This window comes from Lithobates pipiens, unplaced genomic scaffold (genome assembly GCF_037356315.1).
Source record: "Lithobates pipiens isolate NorthernLeopardFrog02 unplaced genomic scaffold, aLitPip1_a1.2 Scaffold_16, whole genome shotgun sequence".
Lineage (NCBI taxonomy): Eukaryota > Metazoa > Chordata > Amphibia > Anura > Ranidae > Lithobates > Lithobates pipiens.
The window spans coordinates 556,004,917-556,023,683 of record NW_027507748.1 but is presented as its reverse complement, the minus strand read 5'-3'; the positions used below and the strand labels follow the sequence as shown (position 1 = coordinate 556,023,683).

The window sequence follows — 18,767 nt, the reverse complement described above, 5'->3', positions numbered from 1 at the left end:
CGCAACAACGTCGCCGTGTTTGTGTTGTGTGTAACATCACTTCCGTAACATTATGTGATGGTTTCGCTGAACTGTATTGCCGAAACTATGTTGGAACGCACGGAGCGAGCGTTTGGAACGCATCGCGCATGCGCAGTACGCAACAACGTCACTTCCGCACCATCCTGTGATAGGCATCAAACTGTGACACTACACCGAAACTATGTTGGAACGCACGGCGCGAGCGTTTGGAACGCATCGCGCATGCGCAGTACGCAACAACGTCACTTCCGCACCATCCTGTGATAGGCAGCAAACTGTGACACTACACCCCTGTAGTGTCACAGTTTGATGCCTATCACAGGATGGTGCGGAAGTGACGTTGTTGCGTACTGCGCATGCGCGATGCGCTCCAAACGCTCGCGCCGTGCGTTCCAACATAGTTTCGGCAATACAGTTCAGCGAAACCATCACATAATGTTACGGAAGTGATGTTACACACAACACAAACACGGGCCACGTTGTTGCGTACTGCGCATGCGCGATGCGTTCCAAACACTTGCGCCGTGCGTTCCAACATAGTTTCGGCAATACAGTTCAGCGAAACCATCACATAATGTTACGGAAGTGAAGTTACACACAACACAAACACTGGGCCGTTCGTTACAACACTAATACTTCCCTTGTTACCTAGTAGGTTTTGCATTGCTGGGACTTGTAGTGCCTATCCTGAGCTACATGCTTCAATGTTCAGTGTCCTCATCCCTATCCCCATGCTTCAATGTTCAGTGTCCATCCTTATCCCCGTGCTTCAATGTTCAGTGTCCTCATCCTTATCCCCGAGCTTCAATGTTCAGTGTCCATCCTTATCCCCGTGCTTCAATGTTCAGTGTCCTCATCCCTATCCGTGAGCTTCAATGTTCAGTGTCCTCATCCTTATCCCTGTGCTTCAATGTTCAGTGTCCTCATCCCTATCCCCATGCTTCAATGTTCAGTGTCCTCATCCCTATCCGCGAGCTTCAATGTTCAGTGTCCTCATCCTTATCCCCCTGCTTCAATGTTCAGGGTCCTCATCCTTATCCCCGAGCTTCAATGTTCAGTGTCCTCATCCCTATCCCCCTGCTTCAATGTTCAGTGTCCTCATCCCTATCCGCGAGCTTCAATGTTCAGTGTCCTCATCCCTATCCGCGAGCTTCAATGTTCAGTGTCCTCATCCTTATCCCCGAGCTTCAATGTTCAGTGTCCTCATCCCTATCCCCCTGCTTCAATGTTCAGTGTCCTCATCCCTATCCCCCTGCTTCAATGTTCAGTGTCCTCATCCCTATCCGCGAGCTTCAATGTTCAGTGTCCTCATCCCTATCCGCGAGCTTCAATGTTCAGTGTCCTCATCCTTATCCCCGAGCTTCAATGTTCAGTGTCCTCATCCCTATCCCCCTGCTTCAATGTTCAGTGTCCTCATCCCTATCCGCGAGCTTCAATGTTCAGTGTCCTCATCCTTATCCCCCTGCTTCGATGAGGACACTGAACATCGAAGCATGGGGATAAGGATGGGACACTGAACATTGAAGCTTGCGGATAGGGATGAGGACACTGAACATTGAAGCACAGGGATAAGGATGGACACTGAACATTGAAGCTCGGGGATAGGGATGAGGACACTGAACATTGAAGCAGGGGGATAGGGATGAGGACACTGAACATTGAAGCTCGGGGATAAGGATGAGGACACTGAACATTGAAGCAGGGGGATAGGGATGAGGACACTGAACATTGAAGCTCGGGGATAAGGATGAGGACACTGAACATTGAAGCTCGGGGATAGGGATGAGGACACTGAACATTGAAGCTCGGGGATAGGGATGAGGACACTGAACATTGAAGCATGGGGATAGGGATGAGGACACTGAACATTGAAGCTCGGGGATAAGGATGAGGACACTGAACATTGAAGCAGGGGGATAGGGATGAGGACACTGAACATTGAAGCAGGGGGATAGGGATGAGGACAGTGAACATTGAAGCTCGGGGATAAGGATGAGGACACTGAACATTTAAAGCTTGCGGATAGGGATGAGGACACTGAACATTGAAGCACAGGGATAAGGATGAGGACACTGAACATTGAAGCTTGCGGATCAGGATGAGGACACTGAACATTGAAGCATGGGGATAGGGATGAGGACACTGAACATTGAAGCACGGGGATAAGGATGGACACTGAACATTGAAGCTCGGGGATAAGGATGAGGACACTGAACATTGAAGCACGGGGATAAGGATGGACACTGAACATTGAAGCATGGGGATAGGGATGAGGACACTGTACATTGAAGCATGTAGCTCAGGATAGGCACTACAAGTCCCAGCAATGCAAAACCTACTAGGTAACAAGGGAAGTATTAGTGTTGTAACGAACGGCCCAGTGTTTGTGTTGTGTGTAACTTCACTTCCGTAACATTATGTGATGGTTTCGCTGAACTGTATTGCCGAAACTATGTTGGAACGCACGGCGCAAGTGTTTGGAACGCATCGCGCATGCGCAGTACGCAACAACGTGGCCGTGTTTGTGTTGTGTGTAACATCACTTCCGTAACATTATGTGATGGTTTCGCTGAACTGTATTGCCGAAACTATGTTGGAACGCACGGCGCGAGCGTTTGGAGCGCATCGCGCATGCGCAGTACGCAACAACGTCACTTCCGCACCATCCTGTGATAGGCATCAAACTGTGACACTACACCCCCTCAGCACGCCGTGACCTTTAGTGGGCGGTCCCAGGCAGTGGGGAAGTCTTCGGTGAAGAGGGTAACGTGACGTTATGTAACCCGGAAGCTGACATGGAAAGCCTTCCTGTGTAACAGCGCTGTGTATGAGGAAGCGGCTTGCGTTCCACGCCTCGGCTGGGTGACACGTTCAAGTCTGTGGTTATGGCGGGAGAAGAGCACGGCGGAGGCTGGAGGGCACTGCGAGGTGTTATGGCGGCACTTCTCTTGTCACTTTCCCCCATATTGTGTTATACGACTCCAGGTAACCGGAGTCCCCTCCTCCCTCCTGTAATGTTCTGTGGTAGGGCTCGGTGTCTGTGTGTTGTCATGAAGTTTTAGGTCATAATGAATGAATAGCAGCCCAGCCCGGAAGATGGCGGCCCTCCATCTTGTGAAGTTGTATTAGGGTGTGTAGGTGGCATGTGCTGTGTACTGCATGACCCCTCTCCTCAGGGATTGCTATGGTGACTATAGAGTGATAGGACCATATGGTGGGTGCCTCAGACCCTCACAGTGACATCATACAAGTCACATACAGGAGTTAACCACTTCAGCCCTGGGAGATTTTACCCAATTCCTGACCAGAGCACTTTTTGTGATATGGCACTGCGTAGCGTTAACTGACAATTGCGTGATGTTGCACCCAAACAAAATCAACGCCCCCCACACACACACACACACACATAGAGCTTTCTTTTGGTGGTATCACCTCTGCGGTTTTAATTTTTGCACTTTAAACCAAAAAATAAAATATTCGCCCCCAAAAAAAAAAAATATTTTTTTTCAGTTTAGGCCAATACGTATTTTTCTACATATTTTTATATTGATTGGTTTGCGCAAAAGTTATAGCATCTACAAAATAGGGGATAGTTTTATGGCTTTTTTTTTTTTTTGGGACTGCGACATGGCGGGCACGTCAGACAATTTTGACATGTTTTTGGGACCATTGGCATTTTTTACAGCGATCAAACCATAAACTGTGTGTTTTACACACACACAAATCCTGGTTTTCGGTGTGCCCTGAGCGATCGCAGGAGCCCGGCGGTGATCGTGACTGCCGGGCACTCACATCGGCTCCGTGGGCGAGCAGGAGGCGTGCACGTACCATGGCGGCTATTCGCGCAGCCGAGCCATGTTGCCGCAGTATAACTGCGGCGGCTGGTCGGAATGCGGTTAAAGTGGAACTTCAGTCATATTTTTTTTTTCCGTCTATTAAATCCTCTGCACTTCTTGTTTTAACTTTAGATAGTAAAACTTTTTTTTTCTGCCAGTAAATACCTTATACAGCCCAATTCCTGTTTTTTGAGCCTAGGCTCATGGCATCATGCACAAATCTCACGCTCGTGACAGTTTGCCTGGAAGGGCGGAGAATGAGTCGTAAGAGGGCCAATGAGAGCTGCAGAGCTGGAGGCATGTCTGTGTAAAGCCAGTGAACAGACAGCTGCCCACAGTTAAAATGGCTGCAGCCAGACTCAGTGGAGGGAGAATTCTGCAGCATATTTATCAAGTACCTCAGTATATATAAAATGATAAGCAAAGTGCTTGGAGGGAAGCTTCAGAATGGCAAAAGATGTTTTTATTATAAATTATGTGAGCAGACTGCAGTTCCTTGTGTTAGTTATGGACGGATTGGAGAGGGATTACCCCGGTCAGGTGTCATCACTCTCTGTGCCCCCATAGACCTCATGAACATTGGCATACAATATACAGATTATATAGGTGTACATTTATTTTTCATGCCTTATCTGGCAATGCACACCAGATGTATACATCACTATTTTAAAGTTGTGCCGTTACATCTATATTTACCTTAGGCCTGGTTCACAGCTATGTGTTTTTTAGTGCGTCTTGCAGAAACTCGCTACAGTCCATTTAACATGGTTTCCTATGGTACACATTCACATTTATGCATTTTTCAGCCACTATTTTTGGAAAGGGATGGGAACTTTTTTTTTTTTTTTCCTGCAGTTGATTTCATTTTGCGTTTTTTGTTTTCTTCTCTTCTTCTCCATAACAAACTGAATAGCCAGTTGTTAGAGGAGCTGCAGTCTGCTGTGAAGGTAATAAAAGCCAGCAGCTACAAAAACTAACTGCTGCCTTAAAATAAATAACCACTCATCTGTCCCACGCTCCTGCGGTGTGCTCACCCCAGTCGCTATCTTTGTTCCTTGGCACCGGCATTTTTACTATGAGCTCCCGTGTGTGGCAGGTTGCGGCTTCACACAGCCGGGTGCCCACTGCGCATGTCGCCTAAAAGGCTTCGCTGCCCGTTTCCCTTACCACGAATGGCGGTGGTAGCACCTGAGAGCCAATGGAACATAGGCTGGGGTGCCAACATGGCTAGGTTCCAGTAAATGTAAGTGTCCTAAAATTAAAAGTCAGCAGCTCCGGAACTCCACTTTAACAACCGTTGAGTCTTTAGCTGAATACTGAGTTGACAGCAATAAAAAAAAAAAACGGGGGAAAAATGGTGTGGGGTCTCCGCCCCTCCTTGCGTACCAGACCCTATGGGGGTGCTATGCCCTTATGGGGACATAGATGCCATAGTTTGGGGGGGTCCCACAGTTTTTCACCCGATTATTTTATTGCCAGTTTTTTTTGTGTATGTTTTTGTTTTTTGTTTTTTACATTCAGCTGTAGTAGATTTTTTATTTTTTTTTGTTTTGTTTCAGGAAATAAATATAGCCACTTTTTAAGAGCAGCATTTGGAGACATAATGCACCAAAGCTGCATTCAGAGAGGATCTTATGAGCATAATGTATGCGCGTACACATGTAAACGCACTCGTAAGCATAAATGTACACCATATTCTCATAGATACACATTACAGACATTTATTCTGGCAGAAATAATCCAGCATATTTGGAGCATAAATTCATACACCTGTGTGCATAAGGCCTTAGGGGGAGACACTCTCTCTACATTTCCGTTATCAGTGAAAGTAAAAGAATATCCCAGATTTTTTGAAGGGAAATCTTCCATCAAGTACACTAATTCTAGTGGTTCCCTCACTTTGGAGGTTCTTGTTTTGACTATAGGACAGGAAGTGAAGGTAAAACTCTCCATGGGAGGACCCAAAAAAAAAAAAAATCTGATGGGTTATAACCCTCCCTTAGACCCCTTTTACACCACACCGCCCATAGCGTGGGCGGTAAAATGCCGCTATGTTTAGTGGCGTTTTACCGCCGGATTTGCGGCGCATTTTGGCCGCTAGCAGGGCGCTTTTACCCCCTGCTAGTGGCCGAGAAAGGGTTAAAACCGCCGCAATAGCAGCGTTTTGCCGGCGGTATTACAGCGCTCCCCATTGATTTCGATGGGGAGCAGCGGTGGAGGAGCGGTAAACACACCGCTCCAAAGAAGCTGCTGGCAGGACTTTTTCCTGACGTCCTGCCAGCGCACCGCTGTAGTGTGAAAGCCCTTGGGCTTTCACACTACACACAATGGTGCAGCTTCTTTAGGGCGGATTGCAGGCGCTATTTCTAACGCTATAGCGCCTGCAAAATGCCCTGGTGTGAAAGGGGTCTTACACCACTCCCTTAAAAAAAAAAAAGTTTTGCCTTTTTAGTTGTACTTTAACATTTTACATGGTAGTGTCATAATGGGCGGTCCTTTCCATGTCATACTTCTCTTACACAGTGGTGATAAACCTGACTGGGGAATTATAAAGTACTGCTCAGGGTGGATAAAAGTCGTTTTTTTTTTTTTTTCTTCATATTAAAATACTTTTGGAGGAAAAATCTATCTAAAAATAGTTTTCCATTTAAGATATAATAATTAGTTCAGCATGAAATGGAGCTTAGTGATGTGGCATGAGGCTATATATTCTGACATTATTTACATTTTTGGTACACGCATTCAATGAATCCAAGCTCTGATAACATATACTGCATTGATGCGTTCACACAATTTCACAGTAACCATGAGATAAGTTATGGAATATTCCTTTCTCTTATATTCCCCGACCGACACGGCTCCTCTCTTAGCCATTGGGTTGTTATGCCACCTTTTAGGAGAATACTAGGCATTACATGTTGTATAAAACAAAGAACTTTCCAATTCCACCCAAGGAGCGGTCCCTTAGGTAACAACCCTCCAGCCTGCCATGCAGTCATCAGTTTTATTTTGCCTAGTGAAGGAGAAAGACCTAGAAACACTGGTGGGCCCATTGGTCTGTTTTTTTTTTCTCTGCAGAAGCTTGGTTTTTTGCGCAAGATGATGGATCCTGTGATCTATCAACAGCCGGCTGGGTGACAGGCTGGATACCCTTATCTTTGTAGTCTCCCCAGCCTGGCCATCGAGCGCGTGCAGACCAGAGCTCTGTGCTAGGTCGGCCACGATGAAACCTCAGCTCCAGAGGTGGTCGTGAGCTTTTATGCTCCGGGCTACTGATGTCAGTGTGCCGGGCCAGCAGCCACCCTGTACTGATCAGTGAAGTGGGTCTGTAATGGAATGTCTCCCAGCTCTTCAGGACTGGTAAGTACAACTCTCCCTGCCTCGGTGGGGCTGAGCAGCTGGGCATTCCCTTGGAGGTCGATTCGCGGGTCCCTCACCTTTCTCTTCTTCTCCCTGTCACTGTCTTCCCCTTTTGGGTGGCAGACAGAGTAGGGTCAGCTTCAGAAACTGGTTTCTTCCCCAGAAATCCAGGCAATTGCAACCGGTTCTCCTGCGGAATGCGCAGTGCCTTTGGACACCATGTCTCTCACGCAGACTCCGGCCCTGCTGAGGCTGGTGACCCCTGTTCTGTCTTTTCGGCTGACCAGGACCGTTCGGACAGTGAGGATGAGTCCGGGTCCATGCGCTATAAAGCGCTTGTTGGAGCACTTATCGTAGCTGTGCGTGATACCCTGAAGATTCAGGAGCCAGCAGATCCCTCTGCTGATGTACCGGTCCCTTTTGGGTCACGTAAGCCAGCCCGTTCACCTAAGGTGTTCCTGTATCTGACTTACTTTTGACAAGTTCATTTACAAGGAATGGGGTTGCCCGCAATGGACATTTTCGGTCCCCAAATACATGGCGGTGTGTTACCCTTTTGAGGAGAGCCTTCTCAAAAAGTGGTCGGCTCCTCTGGTTTGTGAACCCGCCCCCAGTATCCAGGTTAAACAAAGTAACCATGAATCCTGGTAGTGGGGACTCCTGCATTTAAGGATCCCACGGAAAGGAAGGCCGAGGCAGTGGTTCCTTGTTTATGGTTGTGGGGTCAACCATGCGACCAGTACTGGCATCCGCACTTGTGTCTCAGACACTGAGTGGGCAAAACTGTTGCACCGCGAATTGGGAGAACAGGCTTCTCCTGTCTGCATGGAACTAGCAGACCAACTAGTGCAAGGCCTTAAGTACTTTTGTGACGCGGCCCTGTATACTCTTCCTCTGTTATCCAGGGCTTCAGTGTCAGCAGTGGTGCTGAGGCACCTGATTTGGTTAAAATGCTGGTCTGCTGACCAGGCATCCAAGAAAGCCCTGACGGATCTTCCCTTCCTTGGCGACCGGCCCTTTGGAGCCTCTTTGGATGACATTATTAACCACTTCCCACCCGGCCAATGCATATATACGGCCGGGTGGGAGCCGTCTACTCCTGATAGGCCGTTCAGGAACGTCCTTCAGAAGTAGCGGGATCGCGCGCGTGCCCGCGCAGCGGCGCGATCCCGATGTGCTCGTGTCACCCGGACACGGCACATCTCAGATCGGCAGGAGGGCTCTGTGATTGGCCCTCATGATCACATGACGGCCGTGTCCAATCACGGCCGTCATGTGATGTAAACAAACAGCCGGTTGCTAGGCAATCGGCTCTCCTCTCCTCACACGGAAGTCATCGCTGAGGAGAGGAGAGCAGAACGCTGCAGCCGGCTGATGATCAGTGAGTATGAGCTGTTTTTTACAGCTTTTTACTCACTGATCATCAGTCTAGTGTCAACACACAACACCACACAGTACAAACACAGTCCCCACATATGTCCCCAAAACATACATGTCCCCAAATAATAAAAACATGTCCCCCACATATGTCCCACTAAAATCACATGTCTCAATGATTATCTGCACACATATGTACGTGATCACCTGCACACATATGTACATGATCATTTGCGTACATATGTCCCTGATCACACAAACCAATTATTATACACTTAACGGAATTTTCCCAAGTGTTCTTCCAGGACAGCCCTTGAGAGATGGAGCTCCTCCCATCGACCCAGGAAACACATTGCCACAGTTCAAAAGGCGGTCCCTCAGGTCCCTGGCCAGTCATTTGTGTTTCCTCCGTCGGAGGAACATGTTGCCAGGAACCTGAAGGCCCCTCTCAGGGGCTGCCTGAGAATCTGTAGCCATGAGGGACCGGGTCCTGTTTTTTGGCTGCAGCTTTGGGTCCATACCTTTTTAAACGGCTCGGGTACCGTCCAGCTGATTCGCAGCAGACCCGTTACCCTCCTCCTTCCAGTGCCGAGGTGGCCAGGGGCAGAATGGCGCCGGTTTCCCCCAGGAGCGGTGAGTGGAACCTTCCATCTCAGCTCCTTGTTGCGGTGGGGTCGGAGACGCCGAGCGTCACTTCCGGCGGAACCGCGTCATCACTGCGTGCCGAGACTTCCGGTTCCGGGTCTCTAAGGGTACAAGGAGGAGAGGGAGAGCCAGCGCTGTGCCTGTGAAGCCCGACCAGCGTCCAGCAATACCGGACTAGCGGCGGGATCTGGAGCGTCAGAGGGGGACCACGGAGGCTATTCCCCAGGATACTCCGGTGGAGACAGGCACCAGCCAATCCCAGGTAGGCTGCTGGGCATGCTATTACTCTGGTGGAGCGGTGGTGTTTGTAGGCTGGGTCCTGTAGTGCCCCACGGTGGCGGTTTACTCACAGTGAGATTGTTTGGTTGCAGTTAGTGGTGATTCTTAGGAGAGACATGGTGCTGACGCTAAGAAATCCTTTGTCTTCTTATTTCAGGCTAAAGACATTCCAAGGGAAGACAAGACAGGCCGCAAAAAGTGCCCTAATTGTGGGAATAGGTTGTCCTCTGGCTCTAACAAAGCCCCATGCAAGCAATGCATTGCAAGCTTGCTTAAATCTGAGGCAGATTCCCCTTTAGCAAAGTTTTTGGGCTCCTTTAAAGAGGAAATGGCGTCGACCTTTAAGTCCCTCCGGGAGTTAATCACTGACGTGGGATCAGCTGCAGCTGCCTCCACAAATAAAGCAACTATAATCTCGTCCTCACCATGCCTTACAACACCCAGCTCAGGGGAGCCCCGTATGGTCAGGGAGCCTAGCCCCACGTTGATTAGTCCCGATTCCTCTGACACTGACTCGGGTCAGGAAGAGGATCAAGCTACATCTAAAGCCTCAAAATATAGATTGTCTCTCGAGGAAGTAGATGAGCTAATGGGTGCTATCTATGATACGCTGGAAATTGAGGAGGAAGAAACTCAGTTATCCAGACATGATCAAATGTATGACGCTCTGGGGAAAAAGAAAGCAAGGGTTTTTCCTATACATAAGGTGCTTTCTGACCTTGTCCTTAAGGAGTGGTCTGAACCAGATAAAAAGGTTTTCTTTCCTAAATCCCTTAAGAGAAGGTTCCCTTTTGATGAGAGCCCAGAGGCGGTCTGGAATAAAAATCCTAAACTAGACGCCCCTTTGTCCAAAATCTCAAAGCAGGCTGATCTGGCTTTTGAAGATATGGGTCACCTGAAAGATCCAATGGACAGGAGAACTGACATTGTCTTAAAGAGGGCCTGGGATGCCTCTATGGCAGGCTTAAAACCAGCTCTAGCCACTTCTTGTGTAGCTAGAAACCTGGAGTTCTGGTTGTCGCAACTACAAGAACATTTAAAAGCAGGCACTCCTAGGGGGGAGCTTCTAAAATCCTTCCCTATGCTTTTTAAGGCCACCAGTTTCATCTCTGACGCCTCCACTGACTCCATAAAGTTTACGGCTAAGTCAGCAGCACTTTCAGTGGCAGCAAGGAGGTCAGTCTGGATGAAAACCTGGGGGGGAGACACAGCGTCTAAGACCCGCCTGTGCAGCGTCCCTTTTACAGGAGACTTAGTCTTCGGGCCTGAATTAGACTCCGCCTTAGAAAGGACGGCGGATAAAAAGAAAACCTTTCCCGCAAAAAAGAGAAATTTTCAAAGAAAAATTTTTCGTCCCTTTAAGGAACCCTCTAAACCAGAGAAGAGTTCAACCCCCAAAAAACATTGGTCGGGACATAAAGGGAAAGAAAAAGGGGGCATACTGTTTAGCCGCCCCAATCAGGATCCCAAACCCCAGTGACGCCAGGGTTCCTGTGGGAGGAAGATTAAGCAAATTTCTTCCACAATGGGAAAAGACAACCTCGAACGAGTTTGTCTTAAATATAATAAAAAGGGGTTATGCGCTGGAATTTCACAGCCGCCCCCCTTCAAAGTTTGTGGTGACAACTTCCAAGTCACTCAGAAAAGGCCAGGGCCTTACCTTTACTGATAGGGGAGATGGTGGATCAAGAGGTATTGACACCAGTCCCTATACAGGAACAAGGAGACGGTTTTTACTCACACATTTTTGTGGTAAAAAAGCCGTCAGGGAGGTTCAGATTAATTATGAATCTCCGACCACTAAATCACTCCATCCGTTACAAGAGATTTCGGATGGAGTCCATTTATTCCATAAGGAACCTCCTGCAGAAAGAGATGTTTATGGCTACCCTGGATTTAAGGGATGCTTATCTGCATATTCCAATAAAGGAGGAATGCCAGAAATTCCTTCGGATGGCAGTACAGATAGACACAAGGACTTACCACTTTCAGTGCCGAGCACTTCCCTTCGGTCTGTCATCCTCCCCAAGAATCTTTACCAAGGTTCTCGGAGAGGCTTTAGTTCCACTGAGGCTTCAATCAGTCTCAATTATTCCCTATCTAGACGATCTGCTCCTAACAGCAAGCTCGGAGAGTCGTCTTTCTCAGGATCTGGAGTTGACTCAACTCAACCTGAGTCGATTAGGGTGGATTGTCAGTCAGGAGAAATCCAAGACAACCCCAACACAGGAGATCCTGTATCTGGGTTACTGGATCAAGTCTGTAGATCAAAAAATTATACTGCCGGAAGAAAAGATTTTGAATCTGTGGCAGAGAATATCTTTTCTTCAATGCAGCCCCAAATGTACGGTGAGGGAAGTATTGTCGGTCTTAGGTCTTATGACGGCAGCCATTCCAGCCGTACAATGGGCCAGGTTCCACCAAAGAGACCTTCAGGGTTTCCTGCTAGAACAATTAAGGGGCAGAAATCTGGAGGAGGAGGTATCGATCCCCTCAAAGATAAAACGCTCCCTCTGGTGGTGGAAGGACAGGGAGAACCTGAACAAAGGGGTTCATTGGGTCCTTCCTATCACTTCAACACTGACAACAGATGCGAGCAGTTGGGGCTGGGGAGCCCACTTCGGCTCAAGCTGGGTCCAGGACAAGTGGACCCCGGAAGAGAAATGTTTCTCTTCCAACTGGAAAGAGCTAACAGCAATCCTGAGAGCTGTTTTAGCCTTTCACCCCACAATACAGGGTCACCATCTACAAGTCCGTTCAGACAATATGACGGCTGTAGCATACATAAACAAACAAGGGGGTACCAAAAGTCCTCGTTTGATGTTGGTAGCCAGACGCATTTTCCAGTGGGCAGAAGCCAATCTGGAATCCATTTCTGCAGTTCACCTGAAAGGGAAGCTGAACAACACGGCGGACTTCTTGAGTCGACAAAAAATTTAGAACCAAGAATGGTCCTTACACCCAGAGGCATTCAATCTCATAACAACTCTCTGGGGAAAACCAGAGGTAGACCTTTTTGCGAACAAAAACAATGCAAAGGTTAAAAAATTTTTCTCGCTAAACCCAGGAGATCGGCCCCTGGCTGTAGATGCCTTGCAAACTCCATGGACTTTCAGTCTGGCGTATGCTTTTCCCCCTCTTCATCTCATTCCGAGGGTCCTAGCAAGATTCCTCAAGGAAAAAACCTTGATTCTAGTAGCACCGTTTTGGCCCAGGAGACCATGGTTCACAACGTTGCTACAATTGACAGATTGTCCGCCTCTAAGGCTTCCCTACAGACAGGACCTCCTGTCGCAGGGACCTCTTTACCATCCACAGGTCGCCACACTGAAGCTTTCAGCGTGGTTACTGAAGAGGAAATCTTAAAGAGTAGGGGCCTGACAGATGAGGTAATTGCGACCTTACTGCAGAGTCGCAAACCAGTCACGAGGGCTATTTACAAAAAGATCTGGAAAAAAATTTAATAGCTGGCTGAATAGCCGCGACATAAATACGGCTAATATTCTACAGTTTTTACAGGAAGGGGTAAACAAGGGGTTAACCCTAAGTACTATTAAGGTACAGATAGCTGCCTTAAGTGTGTACCTAGATGAACGCTTACAGGAAAATCCTTTTGTCGCTAGATTCTGTAAAGCAGTCGCTAGACGCAAGCCAGTCAGAATCACCAAAGTCCCATCCTGGGATTTAGCAGTTGTACTAAAAGCTTTCTTGGGGTCACCCTTTGAGCCTATCTCAGAGGCCTCCCTAAGGCTTATTACATTTAAGACAGTACTCCTGGTGGCAATCACTTCAGCCCGTAGGGGCAGTGAAATCCAAGCCCTTTCCATCAGGGAACCTTTTCTACAGATCCTAGAAGACAGAGTCATACTAAAGACAGACCCTGGGTTCCTACCAAAGGTAGCATCTAGCTTCCATAGGTCCCAAGATATTGTCCTCCCTTCATTTTGTCAAAATGCAACAAATGAGAAAGAGGAACGTTTTCATTTATTGGATGTGAGGAGGTGTATTCTAGAATACCTTAAAGTAACAAATCCATTCAGAATTTCAGACTCCCTTTTTGTCCTTTTTTCCGGACAGCGTAGGGGACAAAAAGCTTCAAAAGTAACCATAGCTAGATGGATTAGGCTAGCTATAGCAGAGGGGTATAAGGCCTTGAATAGAGATCCTCCTGAGGGTGTTAGAGCTCACTCCACAAGAGCGTTGTCTGCATCCTGGGCAGAAAGAGCTGGTGCCACCCCGGAGCAGGTATGTAAAGCAGCCACATGGTCAAGCTTTTCCACCTTTACAAGGCATTACCGACTGGACTTAATGTCTAGTCAGGATCAGGCCTTTGGGAGGAAAGTCCTCTAGGCCGTGGTCCCCCCCTAATCTGGTAAGTACTTGGGGATCCTCTCAAGGGCTGTCCTGGAAGAACACTTGGGAAAACTGGAGTTAGTACTTACCGGTAACTCCTTTTCCGGTGGTCTTCCAGGACAGCACGATCCCACCCTCTATTTTATTATAGTGATGTACTAATGTTATTACCTGTTATGGTTTATATGTTTTTCAGTTCCATCCTTCGGTTCTTGGTGAATGACTGACCAGGGACCTGAGGGACCGCCTTTTGAACTGTGGCAATGTGTTTCCTGGGTCGATGGGAGGAGCTCCATCTCTCAAGGGCTGTCCTGGAAGACCACCGGAAAAGGAGTTACCGGTAAGTACTAACTCCAGTTTTTTTTACCAAAAACATGTAGCAGAATACATTTTGGCTTAAATTTATGACAAAATTTGATTTTATTGGATTTCTTTTCAAATAGAAAAAAGAAAATATAGTTTTTTTTCCAAATTTCCGCTTTTTTTGCGCTTATATCGCAAAAAATAAAAAACGGAGTCGTGAATAAATAACACCAAAATAAAGCTCTATTTATGCGAACAAAATGATAACCATTTCATTTGGGTACAGTGTAGCATGACCGCGCAATTGTCATTGAAAGCGCTAGAGCGATGAAAGCTGAAAATTGGGCTGGGAAGGAAGGGGGTGAAAGTGCCCTGTATTGTAGTGGGATGCCACAGGTGGTAAGAATACTCTACTCCCACAGGCCAGGAAGGCTAAAGAGTCACGCCGTAGGCAAGGGCCCTCTTTTTCCGCTCGCAAATGGCTTTTTCGTCCGCCCGGAGCTTCGGCTAAACGTCCCCAGCCAGACAGGACGACCACGGAAGGATAGAAACGTCCCTGGAACCGCAAGCCTAACAAGCCTGCGAACAAATGTGCTACCGCATGAATGTTTCCCCCCACCCATGACTCGGGTTGGGGGTCACCTTCGGGAGTTTGGAGCCCGGTGGTCCTCTCGACTGTCCGACCAATGGGTCTGCGATCTGATTTCCTATGGCTACAAAAGAGTTCCTCTCGGCCGCAAAACAGTTTCTTCCCCTCCAGCATACCCATTCTCCCGGTTCGCTGGGAGACCCTCTTGGGGGCAGTAAGGGACCTGCTGAATCGGGGGGTGATTGTACCTGTTCTGGAATCTGAACGTTTCCAGGGGTTCTACTCAAACCTGTTTAGTAGTTCCGAAAAAGGAAGGGGTACGTCCAATCTTGGATCTAAAAGCCCTCAATTACTTTGTAAAGGTGCAGAGATTCAGAATGGAATCTGTTCGCTCAGTAGTCTCTGCACTCCATCAAGGGGACTTTAGACATCCAGGATGCATACCTGCACATACTCATTTTGCCTTTGGCATCAAAAGTTTCTGCAGTTTGCATTCGGGGAAGCCCATTACCAGTTTGCGGCTCTCCCTTTTGGTTTGGCATCAGCCCCCCGAGTCTTTACCAAGGTATTGGCTCCTGTTTTGGCTTTTCCGCCAGCAACGCGGGATCGCGATCGTGGGATACCTAGACGATCTCCTGAGAGCATTTTCCGCCTCAGAATTAGAAGATGCTATGGCAATCGCCATTCAGACCCCGTAAGAACTTGGGTGGCTGTTGAACCTAAAAAAGTCGGTGGTAGTACCGACTCAGCGTTTGGAGTACCCAGGCTTGCTGCTGGACTCCAGGGCAGTGAGAGTTTCTCCCTTCAGACAAGCTGCAGACTCTCAGAGCTGTGGTGAAACTGCTGATAAACCGCAAGTGGTTGTCGCTTCACTTCTGCGTGCGAGTCCTGGGACTCATGGTGGCCTTCTTCAAGGCAGTACCATATGCCCAGTTCCACACCAGAGTTCTGCAGAAGGAGATTTTGACAAAGTGGGACATATATCTCCGTTGTCCCTAGATCGACAGATCCAGTTGGTCAGAGATTCCCTGATCTGGTGGCTGAGGTCCCCAGTGCTTCAGTCCGGGAAGTCATTCCTACCTCCTGAAATGGACAGTGATCACAATGGACGCCAGCCTATCCGGCTGGAGTGGAGTGATTGGGGGTTCAGTCGGTTCAGGGCTTCTAGTCGACAGAGGAATCAAAGTTGCTGATCAGTTCGCTCGGACTAAGAATGATCAGGCTATGCCTCTCCACATGATCGATGAGACTGCAAGGGCGTCTGATCAGGATCCAGTCAGACAACGCCACTGCAGTGGCATACGTCCATCACCAAGGAGGAACAAGAGCTCAGCCGCTGCACGGGAGGTCACTCATACTTCTGTGGGCAGAGCGACATGTACCGGCCCTGTTGGCAATTTACATCCCGTGGCGAACTGGCAGACTGATTACCTAAGTCACCAGATGCTGGACCCAGGAGAATGTGTGCATTGCATCCGGAGGTATTCAGGCTATTGTGCCTGTGGTGGGGCACATCAGACTTGGATCTTCTGGCCTCCCATCTCAATTGGAAGGTGCCGAGATTCGTGTCAAGAGCAAGAGATCCGTGGGCAGACGCGTTGGACGCGCTGGTGGCTCCATGGGATCAGTACCAGCTGATCTACGCCTTTCACTAAAACTGTTACCACGTCTGCTTCGCAGAGTGGTAGTGGAGGGGATCCCAGTGATTCTGGGTGCCCCAGATTGGCCTCAGCGTCCTTGGTACGCAGACCTAGTACGCCTGGTGGCAGACGCCCCCTGGCGACTGCCGCTGCGAGAGGACCTTCTTCTGTCTCGAGGTCCGATTCTCCATCCTGCTTTACCATTGCTGGCTTTAACGGCGTGGCTATTGAGGAACCGGGGTCTGTCGGACTTGGTGATTCCAACTATGTTGAGAGCACGGAAATCTTCTCGGAAGATATATCATCGTACCTGGAAGGCCTACATCTCCATGTGTGAGGAGAGAGGGTGGCACCCGCGCTCCTTTTCTATATCCAGGATCCTGCTGTTTCTTCAGCAAGGGATGGACCAGAAATTGGCGTTTAAGCACCATTAAAGGACAAATATCAGCCTTTATTTTTTTTAAAGTTACACTAGTTCCCACTTGCCTTGGTGGTTGAAGATTTTATGCGGTTTTCCCACCCCTCTTTTGGTACTCCTTGGGGACGTCCCAATGGCTAAGAGGAGCTGTGTCGGTCGGTGAATATAAGAGAAAATAGGATTTTTTTTATTTGTACTCGCTGTAAAATCCGTTTCTTTGTAATTCACTGACTGACACAGCACCCACCCCCTCCTTTTTTCTCTTTACGTTATACTGCTTGTTGACATACTGATGACTGCATGGCAGGCTGGAGGGTTGTTACCTAAGGGAACCACCCCTTGGGCGGAACTGGAAAGTTCTGTTTTTATATAACATGTAATGCCTAGTTTTTCTCCTAAAGGTGGTGTAACAACCCAATGGCTAGGAGAGGAGCTGTGTCGGTCGGTGATTTACAGAGAAAAGGATTTTATGGTGAGTACAAAAAATCCCATTTCCCCCTTGTTTTGCAAATACTGTATATGTACACTACAAACTGCATGATTGAAGAGAAATGCATCTGTACCAGACTCTAAGTGTTGGGAGAAAGGGCAAGCAGTAAAATAAACCGTATGATCTTTCTGTACATAGCTTGAAGTGCTTTATTCCGCCCTTGAGCAAAATGGCAGCAGGCTGTTAAAGAGACCCAGCTTGGAATATTTACTAACCTGACGGCTTATTATTCTAAATGGGAAACCTTCATTTTGTTTGCAAATATTAAATATTCTAACTACCAGCAAGAATGAGTCCTTACATTTAAAGAGCACCTGTCATTTCAGATCCATCATGGCAGCCCCTTTACAGGGTATCCACTCACCTGCTGCCGCCATGTTCCTCGCCTTGTCACTGCTGCATCACCAGCCATCCTATTAAAGTGAATGGGACTGTTGGTGAGTCAACAGCTGGTCAGAGGAGCCGCCGATGCCAGACAGAGATGATTGATGATTTAACCGCTTGAGATCCGCGCTATAGCCAAATGACGGCTACAGCACGGACCTGCTTTGCCGGGACTATGTCTATTGACGTTGTCCCGTGCACGAGCGGCCTGCGTGGCGCGCTCTGTTATCAGGCGAGTCTGAGACTCGCCTAATCACGGATCGGAGCAAGGGGTCGATCCCGACCCCTTACCACGTGATCAGCTGTCAGCCAATGACAGCTGATCATGTGACACAACAGAGCCGGTAATCGGCTATTTTTCCTCCTCGCGCTGACAGCGCGAGGAGAAAAACAAAAGCCGATCACCGGCGGCCGTGATCGGAACATTAGTCCCGATCACGGCCAGCTTATCAGTGCTCACCTGCCAGTGCCACCCAAATAATAAAAAAGTGCCACCCATCAGTGCCCACAGTGCCACCCATCAGTGTCACCTATCAGTGCCCACAATCTGCCTCAACAGTGCTGCACCCCAGTGCCACATATCCATGCCCATCAGTGGCATCTACCAGTGCCACCTATCAGTGCCCCTTAGTGCCACCCATCGGTGCTGCCTTATCTGTGCTCATCGGTGCCGCCTTATCTGTGCCCTTTGGTGCCCACCAGTGCAGCCTCATCAGCGCATTTCAATGAAGGAGAAAAATGACCTGTTTGCAAAATTTTATAACAAACTAAACATGATTTTTTTTTTTTTTTTTTTTTTTTTTTTTTTTTTCCTTTTTTATTTTGCATCTTTTTTTGTTTAGCAAAAAATAAAACTCCCGGCTGTAATTAAATACCACCAAAAGAAAGCTCTATTTGTGGGGAAAAAAATGCTAAAAATTTCATTTGGGTACAGTGTTATATGGCCGCGCAATTGTCATTCAAAGTGCATCAGCGCTGAAAGCTGAAAATTGGTCTGGGCAGGAGGGGGGTTTAAGTGCCCAGTAAGCAAGTGGTTAAATGAAGTTGATATAAATCATGCCTTTTTACTAGT

The 18,767-nt window shown here is 48.1% G+C and overlaps 1 protein-coding gene across 4 annotated transcripts in view; it reads left to right on the top strand.

Moving 5' to 3' along the window:
• The window catches only part of NEMP1 (nuclear envelope integral membrane protein 1), a 198,669-nt gene that overhangs the window by 125,465 nt on the left and 54,437 nt on the right, over positions 1 to 18,767 (top strand). The window contains exons 1-2 of one of the 4 annotated variants that reach the window (XM_077483564.1): positions 2,866 to 3,006; positions 17,223 to 17,293. The exons of 1 other annotated variant lie outside the window; for it this stretch is intronic. In XM_077483564.1, coding sequence (XP_077339690.1) covers positions 17,239 to 17,293 — 55 coding nt within the window. In that variant the 5' untranslated portion in view covers positions 2,866 to 3,006; positions 17,223 to 17,238. Of the gene's footprint in view, positions 1 to 2,787; positions 3,007 to 17,222; positions 17,294 to 18,767 lie in introns of those variants that run through there. 2 more of the 4 variants (XM_077483565.1, XM_077483563.1) reach the window with 2 other exon arrangements.